General features: G+C 31.6%; 1 protein-coding gene across 1 annotated transcript; it reads left to right on the forward strand.

Annotated features, from left to right (window-relative positions):
- Positions 1-1,065: 1,065 nt before the first annotated feature.
- Positions 1,066-6,274, forward strand: LOC128984840 (helix-loop-helix protein delilah-like). Its single transcript, XM_054404207.1, has 2 exons — positions 1,066-1,352; positions 6,175-6,274. Exons 1-2 carry the CDS (start codon positions 1,066-1,068, stop codon positions 6,272-6,274), a joined length of 387 nt encoding a protein of 128 aa, XP_054260182.1.
- Positions 6,275-13,846: the final 7,572 nt, after the last annotated feature.

Here is a 13,846-nt window from a genome sequence, read left to right on the forward strand (position 1 = left end):
TGACAGATAATGTAAACAGTTATAGTTTTACAGTTATAAAATTGGTTTACAATTGATTGAAATTTCTAATTTTGAGGATTTGGAGGATCTAAGATAATTGTAAAGAAATCTTTTCCACGTAAAATATAGAAAAACAACTGTAATAATGAGGGATCGTAACAAACGACTTATGTCTTACTAGAAAGTCTTTCCATATATTTTATTTAACGGTGTGAAAAGATGAAGATATGTAAAAAATAGAAAGAGAACCTTTGTTCACAATGAGGAACAATGAACTGAACTTATCAATATTTTTTTTCAACAAAAGGGTAAACAAATTTTTTTACATTGATTAATATTGTATTGCATTGAATACATTTTTAATTATTCTTTTATTTATGGACGTTGCGTATTTGGTTTGAGAGAATAAATCATGGCAAACATATTTACCGTCCAATATCGAATGACTGGTATCGATTGATTATCGATTGCAGTGATCATCGATATATCGAGTCGCCAGTTGCCGAGTCAGTCGCGGTGAGTGTACCGAAGGGAACGGGCGTCAGCGATGCTACTCAGCCTGTTTTCAGCACGTGTTTTGATATCGATGAGTAACACGCAACACAAAAAGCGGTCAATTGTTTGGTGCCTGAAAACAAAGCAAGATAAATTATACTAACAAATTATTTAGCTCGTAAAATAAAAAAAATATAGTAGGTGAAAACATTATACTTAAATTTCATGACGACACCTTGGAAAGTGTGAATAGGGTAGATTGTGATGGATGTTCCAGTTCAAAACATTGTGAATTTACCGTGACTTGCTAAATTACATTCATCAGACCAAGGGATTTACTAAAACATTTGAGTTACGTGTAAACTATTTCAGATTATTTTTAAATGAAATATGTTTTGACAGTAATTAAATATAGGTTAGCTTAATTACACAAACATTAATCGTTTAACCTTCGTAATTTTCAATAGTTATGATGCATAACGGATAGTCCTAGTAACAATTTTTGACAAATCTAATACCTTATATGTGTAAAATCGTTCTTCATCGACAGAAAGTACAAATAGGGGCACAATGGACTCAAACAAAAATTTCCCCCTGAAGAGTTACTCACTCCGACCTCGTGGTATCAGAAAACCTAAAACTTCACATCCAGAAGCCAAAACTTGCAGGAAGACGAAACTGAGATCCCAACCCCTCAGCAAGTACAGGAGGAAAACAGCCAATGAGAGGGAGAGGGTTCGAATGAGGAAAATCAACGAAGCTTTTGAGACACTGAGAAGAGTGACTCCCCAAATGGCCTCGGAGGAGTGCAACGGAGAGAAGATGACGAAGATATCAACTTTGAGGTTGGCGATGAGGTATATTTCAGCATTGAAGAGCATCTGGGTAGCTGAGCGGTTATAGTGCTCGCCTAGTAATCAAAAGGTCGCCGGTTCGATCCTGAGAAAGGTTAGTAGCTTTTTGATGGTTCGAAACTGGACCCAGCTGTTCCTGATCATTGGGCTTTAAATAAATGATCCTGACTAATGAAACCGCTGATCTTAGTCAGTAACAAAGCTACACAGGTCATCACACACCATTCTACACTCATCCTTCACTCATATTTGGGTTAAAATACGCTCCTAGGTGGCGTCCCCATCTCAATAATTGATTGATTGATTGATTGATTGATTGATTGAAACAGGTGTCCTCATTTAAGTCTGTCGAAGATTTTGCGGACTGTACCATCCCTTTAATCTCTTCAGACAGCTATGATGGCATAACTTTGAACTCATTGGAAAGTTCCTCTTTGGGTTGTCAAGAAGATGTTTCTGCCATGGACTCTTACACTGCCTCCAACCATGTTTTTAATAGCTTCTACCTATGAAAACATACCTCTGATGACAGAGTCTGGTTAGCAACGTTTGGCGAATTAGAATGGTAAGATTTAATTTAGTTGTTATTGTTTATAGCTTTTATTTGTGGGAATTCAAGAAAAGAATATTATCTCAGAGTAATTAATTAATAATCAAGATACCTACTTTATTCAATACTAATACAGTTTATGTTTAGAATAGTTTTCTAAAGAAAACTCCAAGTAACAAGGTATCCTAAGGTAAGGGGTTTCCTGATACACATTAAGTAGATCAGTTTGTTACTTTTTATAAAACTTTAAAATCTGATTTGGAGAAAATGTATCCATGCCAATATAAAAACCTTCTTTATTTTGCATCAATTCATAGAGATTTTACTATTTCAACACTTGTAATAACAATTGAATTTTTTTAAGCATCGTTATGCGTGAAAAAATAATCTCTGTATTTAAAAATAGACATTTATTTTCATAAAAACATTACATATACACATAAAATAGTTCTTTCGAAGTCCAAATGACTCGGAACAGCAATTTTAACCCTAATATATAGACATATTTACTTAAAAATGTCTTTTTTGTTGTAAACATGTATTTTCTTATGGCGAATAAATAGTCTTAATATTATTGGAGTTAGAAATTGTTTTGTAAACAGCAAATGATCTATTGCTTTTATTACATCCTTGGATCCTACAATTATAAAATTACATAAATGAACCAAAACAAAACATTACGTTACGTTAGTATTGTGAAAGAGCAATATTTTACAGGGGTTTCCTTAGAATTGTATTAATCTTTTTGCCATAATTAAGCCTATATTCCTGACGATAATTATTCATGATACCATTATCAATAAAAAAGATATTATTATGTATAAAAAGTAACATTTGGATGCTTGTATACATGTAATATTTTCATTATAGTTTAGTCATATTTAATTGGGCCTACCAGAATAATATCCTTAATCTAATATTGCTCAAAGTATTTCATTCCAGACATTTAAGTAACATGAAACTGGTTAAAATTAAAAAAGTGTTTTAATCTCTATACAACTTTCTGTTATGGTACATTATTTAAAGGATTTGTTGTATAAATTAACTAATCCTGATTTTTATACATTCTAGGTTACAAAATTTAAGTACCAAATCAACATTAGATCCTTTGGTGACATTAAGTTTGGTGAAACAAAATATCTTGCCTTAAAATTACATTATTAATTCAACAAAGGAAGTTCTTGTTAGTATAACCTTCAACAAGGGGTATATAATCTTAGTATATTTCTGGACATCAATACACCAATATCTACGTTGTTTCAGATGGCCGGCCGGAGTTACGAAAGTGAAGATGAAAACTATGGGTTTAAAATATGTTATGATGGTATAGAATGGTAAATATTTTTTTAGAGTAAGACATAGCCTATAAGCTTTGTTAAATAATTTATGCTAGTCACTTAAGTATTATGCTAAAATCATTATATTGACAAAAGATTTATTTTTATGTAGTAAATGTTGTATTGCTTGTACAAAAAAATAAACTAAAAGTAATTAAAATAAATTATTTGTTGAACCTGTATTTCACAACAAAAATGCAAATAAATTAAATTATGTCAAAAACAGCTTGTAACTGTACATAGTCGTGTACTTAGAAGAAAATATTTTATCATGATATATTTATTATGATAATCTAGAAATGTGAGGCATAGTAATACTTTTTTGAAACAAGGCTAACTATAATTTGATAATGAGACACAGTATATTACTAACCCAACCACCATCATTTTCAAACAAGTCTTGACAGTGTACTACTAAAATGAATCAATCGTCGAAGCAAGGTAACTTCAAACATTCAGCTTCAAATAGTTAATATTGTATTACAAAAGCTATCAAATCACTACAATACCTAAATGGTAAGTACGACAAAGTAGCCTTACATTAATCCCAAAACACATCACAAATTGACAAAACTAACAAAGAAACGTGTCGAAAACAAAAGTACACCTCTTTGGGAAGACAATACAAATTCTAGCTGAAGTTAACCTAGTTGCAAAGCAAGTAAAATAACCTCCGTTACATGTGCAATTACTAAAGAGGCATTCCGTGTAAGGTGGCTTCGAAAAAATGCCTTATTACCAGCTGTAACTTGTAATAGCTGCAGTTTTAAACCGCTCTGGTAGCGAAGAAGTTATACACCTTTCTTGGCAATAAACATTCTTTTGTTGAACTGAGCGTCCTCCTTGTTAAGACAGCAGCGATAAAGACGGAGAATGGGTGCTAAAAATATTGAAAACTGCTTAACGAGAGTTTAATATTCTCCGTCGGAGTCTAGGCGAAAAACTGGAGAAAATAACAGCTGTTGGAGTACGCTGAACTCGGCTAGTGTGTTTCACAAATACTCTTGACTATGTATTGTACGGAGGCATTAATTTAAGTGGACATCTTACTCCCAACGTCAAATGACAATTTTCTATAAAAAAATAATCGTACTTTAGTTTGATCTTTGTCAACTACAGATTTCCTTCGAATACTTTAACTATTGAACCAAACTGAGTATAACTCTAGATTGTACATTAGAGCCAAAACTAATTACATTATAGATTGGTAGGGCCTATACCGCCTATTTGTATAAAAAAAAGTATCATAATTTAAGGGGGAAAAGGTGGTACACTAAATGTTGTACATACAACTGTGTACTTTTTGAATAGATGTAATTCAAAAGTCAATGATTGCACAATATATTTTAAGGTAATAGGGTGTGTATTTTTCTACAAATCTCCCATATAAGAAATAAGCTAGTGTATCACTTATGATTAGTGAAAATTAAATAAGTAATTAACATATTTTTTTGTAGGCTATACATACTTAAAAACACACCCTTATAAAATGCAAACTAGTAGTGAATGAAGTAGTAAATCTTTCTCTTAATAGGTTTCGTAATCGTTATTTAAGAGTGTCTCAACTAGTAAGCAATTAATTATATGTACTTTCAAAATTACATTTAATGTCAACTTCTTGGTGATTTATTTAAGTATTTAGATTTATTAGCCACTTACTATTTAATTATATATTTTTCTAATGCACAAAAACATAGTAATAAATTAGACGCAATGGAAATTAATACTAATAACTCCGCACATACCTTCCTGAGTACCTTTACATAGTTGTGAGGAGATATGAAGTTAATTAAGGTAGACCTTTAACAACGTGCGAATGTCAATGTAAAAAGTTCAATGCTATCAGCCTAATTGGCTAATAATTACAAAGTACAACCACCAATTTCATGTGTAGTAGACACTAATTAACATTGTTTATTAATTGGGCAGTGTTAATTATCAACATAGTATAGTCTGAAGAGGAAAAATTGTCCAAGCTGAAATTTTGGTAATCTACTTTGAGTTTTACATTATTGATAGGTCAAGAAAATACTAAGATTTCACCCTAGAGTTTATACACACGTTATTTCCTACCTAAGTGAACACCCTGTAATAAAGAATGTTAAATTATATAATACAATGATGAATCAAAACTGTCTATTGGAAACCAGCAAACAATTAATGTAGTGTTTGAATTTCGTTGTTTCGAAAGCTAAATGATTCGAATAATATTGTTGACACCTATATTGAGCCTGTATATGCTAGCCTTACTTTAAAAACATTACAATTCGGTGATAACCTGTTTATAAAATTACATTTTAAACAAAACTTTTGTAATTTTCTTTGTGAGTTGTATTTAAGATAATGGAAATTCAATGCTACTATTTTAGGTTCGCAACGCTTATTTCTATTAAAGAAAATATTGGTGAGACCTACAAATCGACCACCTTATAACAGACTTGTTGATTACTTAGACATAAAACTTAATTCAACCTTATGTAGATAATTTTGTGAAGTAATAAGAAAGGGAATTTACAAAATGTCTTTTCCCTTTAGTGACCCTGAAAAATGTATTTCAGGCAATAAAATTGGTTCTTTAGTATTATACCAACCACACCTAAAGTGAGGTAGGTTATCACTCCTAGGTTAGGTTCAATGGTTTTAAAAAGACCTAAAGGTTATACGCATATTTCGCCTGTCTAAATGTCTTCACGTCATAGATTACCCTCGTTATCGGCCAAAACTTGATCCTGTACGCTTATTTCGTAAGACTCGATGTGTACGCTTTTTTCGTATATTTAGGATAAGATAACCGGAAGATTACCTAACCTAACCTATCCGTAACCTAACCTAAAGGCAACCAATTTAGGTGCGGTCGGTATAATACCAAAGTACCATAAAATAAGATTCTGAGCTCTTGGACAGCTTATCACTAATTAGAGTTCGATTCTGTTGACAGTTACGTTCCCACGGGATGGGCAGAACTCGTCAGTTCAGTGTTGAGGAACGCGACCACAGCTCGACCAGAGCCTTCAGATAGACGCAGCGGTACATGGTAAAAGGCTGTCTCCAACGCTGTGAGATGTGTTGTGATCTTCGTGTCTGTTCGGCATTCTCTTGGAATACTTTACAAACGTATCCATGTCTCCACGGATTGTATGCTTGGATAAGCCAGGGAGTTGTCAATGAGACCCAAATACATTTTGACAAGGTGTAAACCCAGGGGAAGTTATTTATTTTTTATTTTTTCAGATTCTACCTTCATTAATACCGCTATAGACTATAGGCAGAACAGTTTACACATTACAGGCTAGGCCTATATTGTCGCGACACCGAAAATCTATTGGTTTTTTTTAGGGATTTCAACCTTGGGACGGAAGCTATGCTCTACCACTAGACCAGCACACTACTCAAAAACACATGGTACAAAATAGATTTGCCTTAGTTTTCACACTTTTATTCATATTCTTAATTTTAAAATTATCATTTCTATTAGGAGTAGGATAATGAAAAATTATGTTTGTCGATACTTAAACCTTCTAGATTATTTGGAGATTGGTAAAAATTTTTTAAAAACTAAACATATGTTTTCACAGGAATTAAGAAAGTTTGATATATTACTCAAACTTGTCTAACTAACTAAGACTCTTCAATGAAGGACCTAGAAGGCTATCTGAAGCAGGAAACGGATTTGGCAACGTATAGTGGTAACACTTAGTCTCAATTTAGTTAAATTATTCTACTTTATTTAGGTTACATCCAAATATCATACGTCATCATAACATCAAAACGTGCTGCAACAATGGACACTAAACAGCTGTTTTATTTACAGACAATGGTGCCAACATACTTCAGCGCGTATGATATCACCACGCTGTCACATGCTTACTGTGTGTTTATAGGTTTGTAATCTGAATGCTGATTGATTTTGTGTCTGAAAATCAGTAAAAGATAAATGGCTTGATATGAAGCTATGGTAATGGTAAATTTTGCATGAGGGGAGGGTGCAAAGAAAATCGTGGGACTGATATTATGTTTAAGTTTGAACTGTACCTCTAGCTTAAAGTCGAATATCTTTGGGACAGGCAGGTTATCTTTAGCAAACTTAAAATTAACGCAATAGAATTGGTGAAAATATAAAATTTATATTTTACTAAATACTCACTCCTATAGTTTGATTGGTTGGCTTGCTCGTTTGAATAAACTTAGTGTTTCATGTTTATACGGAATTTAATTTAAATTGGATGGTTTTTACTAAAGCTATTATTTTAATGGGTGTACATATTAAAATTACAAATGTATACGGGAGATTGTTTTGGGCATCTGGGTAAATTAAAACGAAAAAATCGGGTTCATGTAAAGAGATCCGTTTATGTAAAGAACTCAATTATTTATATCGTTGCTCGGGTCTATGAATTACCTTGGCATCTGCAGTAGTAGCTTCCTATCAAGGGCATTTGTTCAAACCATCTCAGTAAATTAATTCATTAATTCAAGTAATTGGGTTTGTTAACAAGTGGTTAGCAAGCCCTAGTCGATCCCAAATATTAGAGTGGGTCCAACCCACCTTCCCTTCAAACCAAAACCAGTAGTTTTTGCAAATTATCCCGTGGGTAAAACAGATTAAAATCTAATTACGTTATAACCGTCTACGAAACTATACAAACTATGTAGTTTTCAAATCGAAACCTCTTTTACATGTAGAGAGAGCTAAGTGAATTATGCATCCATCTATATAAACCGACAAATTCTTAGTCGAAAGTCAGAAACAGCTGACACATTGTTAAACAATAAACTGTAAGTATATTTCAATAACAACTAAGCCACACTTTACCGTGTATATAGCAGGAAGTGCGTGAGTGGGTCGCACACGTGGGAAAACAATAGCAGGAAACTCGGTCTTTCAATAACAAAGTGAGTAACAACACCTTCAAGAGACAGTGCTATTGTGTGTTTAAAATATAATGTTACTCCTGCTATATGTTATAGTTAGCATTTCATAAGAATAAGCTGGTGATGTCATCAAACGTTAACTATCTTGTATGGTCCAACGATGCAATTGTGTATTGATAATTCGCTTATTACTCTTTTACCTCAAGGTTCTGGACCGGAATCGTTTTCCATATTACTTCAGGCTGTTTCTAGAGGGTGTCGTGGCATTATCACTTAATAATGCAACCTGTTTGTGATTGGTGGGATTCGAACCAGGGACCTTCTGGATGGAAGTCCCGTTCTACTAGACCAGCTCGCTTCCCAATCATTTATAGGTGTAAATGTTATGTGTAAAATTAATTGTAAGTAAATCAAAATGAATAGAAAAACAAGTGACAAATATAAAACTAACTAGTAAATAGTATAGCATGCAGAAGAAGAAATATGTTAAAAAATCTAAGAGAACGAGCACCATATCATTTTTAAATGGAATCAATACAACAATTCGATAGGTTATAAACATTAATGGTGGTTAGCGAAGATTAATATTAAGATTACTATTAATAAAACAACATGAAAAATATTCAATTTAATGGTAAACAACTAAGTACAGAATAAGAAAAAAAGTACATTCTATAGTTTAATCTGTAATGTACCATTGTGAACTAAGGCATTTCAAGAAAATGAAATGAAATCAAAATGAATTAATGGATCGAGAGTTTTAGTATTCTTATTAGTAATGGGGACTAATTAATTTTAGTTTTCTTTTGGCTGTCGAAAACGAATTTGGATTTTTCTATTGATGTGATGGAAACCAATAGGTAAGAACAGTCTTTATGCCGTCATGGAGACCGATGATTTAATGAGTTTTCCTTTGTTATAGAAACCAAGAAGTAAGGGTCATCGTTGAAGTGTTATTATTGAAACCGACCAACAAGATACTTCTAATGAGTTGCATGTGTAAAACGTGTGAAAAAATCCAAACTCATAATTTATATAGGCATCATGTAGAGAATTATCAGTACTTGATTAGACTTTGGGTAAGCTGATTAAGAGTATTTATATTAATTTTTAAAAGGCTGGAGTTTGTAAAATATTATAAAATATTTAGTGTACAATCTTGTTTGTTTAGTAAGTTCATAAAAAATTCTGGCAAATAAACAAAAATTCTGTCCTAATTTTATTGTTAAATATGTTATACACACAATAATTTATTTGAATCATAATGTTGGTTAAAAATAAAAATTAAGTTGTTAAATCATTCAGTAAGTTTGATGTTAAATACCAAACTCAACACTATCTCAACATTTTAACCTTAATATTTATATTTCATAGCAACAAGCCACTCAAAGTTAAATAGAATTTCAACACCAGGAAACCTGTTTTCAAACAAAAATTGTAAGACATCCAGGATTTCAGCTTAGATGATCGATCATTTTGTGAAATCATCATATCTATTCATTTACATATGATTTGATACTTTTTAAACTACTAAAACGTATTTAATTTGGAAGCCAAAAGCATTAGTGACTCAATTTTACAAGTTAAGGTTGACCTGAATAATATATCAAATGAAAAGTGACTGATGACAAGATGTCAGAGAAAACTGTTAAAACCCATTTAACAAATCTTTTAATTTGTTGGTTTTCAACACAGTATCAATACGTCATATGGTGTCAGAGTGGCAACCTCGATTGATAAATATTTAACCCAGAACCTAAACTAAGCTGTATGAAATACTTAAGTTGGTCAAGTAAGCATTAATTTAGTGTAAAGTAACTAACAATTCCCTACCAACTGAGCCAACGACAAATAGAAAATATATTCTTCGTTCCATAAAATTTTGTATAACCTATATTGTTTTTTATATAATTAACTGGAATTTAGAGCTGTTAGGAGAATTAAAATGGTATTTATATGTATTAAACATATACTTAAAATGGAATGATTTAAAGGATTATCGACGCTACACTTTTTTACCGCAACCTTGAGGAGGGAGGTTTTTATGGAACAATAGCTTAGTAGTAAATAATTAAATTTACATTTATTTATTTACCAAATGTTTTTAAAAATTGTATTTCTCTGTCAACAATGTACCAAATTAATAGTAAAACAAAGTAACAAAAAACTCTCCAAACATGTTGTTAAGTACATTAAATTCAATTATCCCCTTAGAGACGTTGTTCCCTTGCACATTATTTAGATTAGCGGTTGCTTTTTATTTAAACTATATACCTTTGCAGCTTTTATAGAGATTATTTAGTTATTGCAAAAATAAGGATCGAAAATGTTTAGAGCCTATAGTATATTTAGTCATGACAAAGTGTGATCTGTTTAAGTATAAAATAAAACGATTAATGTGTATTTAAACGCATTAATTAAATTTACGACTAATACAAATAATTGTAAATACAGGAGGTATCGCAGAAATACTAATTAACATAAACTAAAACTATATTGTGAATACCAATATTTTTACTTATTAGCATTCAGCACTTAATTTATTTCAGCATTCAGTTTTTAAAACACATTTGACTGACTTCATCAAAATATTTTAAGCTTTTCAATTTTGATGGTGCAAATAAAGTAGGCTCCTGGTAACTAGCAAATTAATAGTTTAAGAAAAATAAAATATTTAAAAATAAAAAATATACAATATTGCAAGTACATTTTATTTTAGTACATTGTAGGTGCCTTCACAGAAAAAAAATATTTAGGTTGTATGTCGATGTACTAAATCAAATAAGGCTGAACTGTAAACGCGAGTCGACCTCAGAGATGTAACTTAATACTGTAACAGATTTATATTTACAAAAATTTTTACAAAAAATAATTCATTTTACATGAAAAACTGATATTTGATATGAAAAAATGTGGCTCCCTGCATAAAATGTCATATGAGGATTGAATTTAATGAAATATATATATCGTAGCAAATTATAAAATTTACTTATTGTTTAGGCTTTCATATGAATAAATTAACACACCACCTGGATCCTCAGGTACCTGGTTCAAATCCTTGCAATCACCGATGTCTTTTAGATATACTAATACCACAACCTCTAACCCTGAGGTCCCGGGTTCAATCCTGCCAAATCTCCAATAGTAGATATAATATACGGGTTTAAGGTCACTTGGGGCACGTTTTCCCATAAGAAATAACATGGGATCATTTTTTGGCCACTAAAACCAAAAATCCTGATCTTTGCCTAAATATCCCTATAAAATTGTCAAACCTTATTTCTTACTTATTCCCCATAAATATATTCGATATTAAGCTAAAAAAGCTATTTTTTATATTTATTGACCCTTACAAGTGTAAATGTAGAGTAGAGGCAATATAGGGGTTTAACATCACTTTAGGCACGTTTTCCCCATAAGAATAACATGGTGAGCTTTTTTTGACCACTTTTTTAAAAATCCAGCTCTCGGCCTATACAAGCCTATATAAATGTTCAATACCATTGTACAACACTATTACTATTTCAAATCCATATCCATTCACATGTATATTCTCAAAATCATCAACTTGACAGTGCGAGGTTTGTACGCGAACTCGGGCGCGCTCCCGGCTCATGGCGCGCTCCTGACCTATGGTCAGGCTTCTTGCTCCTGACTCATGGTCAGTCTTCTCGTCTCTAGTGGCAAATACTGATTAAGTCTTGATCGGGTGACCTCCCGTTGAAGTAATTTCTAATTAAAAATTTTGAAATTTATGTAAAAACTTCTTAATTTTTAGTTAAAAAATTTGAAAATTTCACAATTCCTGGTTAAAAATTTTTGAAAATTTCACAATTTCTGGTTAAAATTTTTGAAATTTTCGGAAAATCTATAAATAGAGGTGACATCAGCCCAAGTCCTCATTCCTAAACATGAAGCCGTCATGTCAACACTGCTCCGTGTCGCTCTCCACCAAAAGTAACCTGATTCGCCACTACAAGGTAATTCATTAAATGAATGTGAAACTGTGCAAGGTTTGTGATTTAATCTGTGATAATAATGTGGCTTTAAAATCACATATATTACAAAGTCACAAGACTTGTAATTTTTGTAAGAAAAATGTTGTTGGCCATTTTAGAAGACATATCAATTCTTGCAACAATTGTCCATACACAATGATAAAATTTGTTGGTAAATCAATTAGAGCTGAACTTGAAAATGCTCTCAAGTCTTTTCCTCTGCCAATAAAATGGACTTTAGTTAGGAGAATTAAATTTATAAAATATTCAATGGATAAAAATGGAAAATTAGTTAATGAAAAAGAATGTATAGCGGATTTTAGAAGTCTTACTACCTTAATTATTGAGAAAAGAGATTTAAAGCCTCAAATTAAAAATGCACTTTTAAAGATTGATGCATCCATTCACAAATATCAAGCCCAAGGCAGTGGTTGGATATATGACCATACTAAGTATTGGCAGCTGCATGTTTACAAGTATAAACCCCTAACTCCAAAGTCATATATCCCCACACCAGAGAGTATTCAATCAAAACATGCAGTTCTAAATATAAGAAATTTTGACAATAAATGTTTCCTTTGGTCGATATTAGCAGCTTTATATCCAAGGAATTGTATCAATGAAAATGCTAATAGAGTCTCTAATTATGTACCCTATGAAAGTCAGTTAAATATGACAAATATAAAATATCCCGTAAAAATATCTGATATTGATAAATTTGAAACACAAAATAATATAAGTGTTAATGTATTTGGAGTTGAAGACCAGAAATGTGTATATCCATTAAGAACAACCAAACTGAATAGTAATACCCATGTAGATTTATTATTATTACAAGAAGGTCGTAAATCACATTATTGTTTAATTCGTGATTTTGATAAGTTAATGTTCCATTGTACAAAAGATAACAATAAGAAGCATTTTTGCAAGCTGTGTTTGCAACATTTTTACACCAATGATAAATTAGAACGTCATATAACATATTGTAAGAATTTTGATGCGCAAAGAGTGGAAATGTCTAAACAAGATATATTACAATTTAAAAATTATAAATATCAAATTAAAGCTCCATATGTAATTTATGCTGATTTTGAATGCTTTATAAACTCCAATATACATATTCCATCGGGTTTTGCATTTGTCGTAGTAAAAGATTCAAAAATTATTTCTGAAGAGTTGTACAGTGGTATAAATGTTATGGATGTGTTTTTCGAAAGGCTATTTGAGACTTATGATTATATTAAAAATCAAATGGCAATATACATTCCCCTAGTAATGACTCCTGAGCAAGAGGTATCTTTCCAAAACTCAACACACTGTCACATTTGTGAAAAGCCCCTATATTTTGATAGGGTGAGAGATCATTGCCATTCCTCTGGGCAATACCGTGGAGCTGCCCACAATGATTGTAATTTAAACTATAAAGTAACAAAGAAAATCCCAATATTCTTCCATAACTTGAAAAATTACGATGGACATTTAATAATGCAACACTTGGGAAAGTTTAATAAACATAAATTAAATTGTATAGCTAAAGATATGGAAAAATATATATCATTCTCTGTTGATGATTTGATATTTTTAGATTCCTATAACTTTCTGTCCCTTCCATTATACAAATTAGCTTCCAATTTAAATACATTTAGATTCATAGACAATCCACTACTACAACGTAAAGGCGTATTTCCATATGAATATATGACGGGACCAGATAAGTTCGCAGAGTCTCTACCTCCAATT

This window comes from Macrosteles quadrilineatus, unplaced genomic scaffold (genome assembly GCF_028750875.1).
Source record: "Macrosteles quadrilineatus isolate MER2022 unplaced genomic scaffold, UCM_ALF_1.0 Scaffold_2__2_contigs__length_208266976, whole genome shotgun sequence".
NCBI lineage: Eukaryota > Metazoa > Arthropoda > Insecta > Hemiptera > Cicadellidae > Macrosteles > Macrosteles quadrilineatus.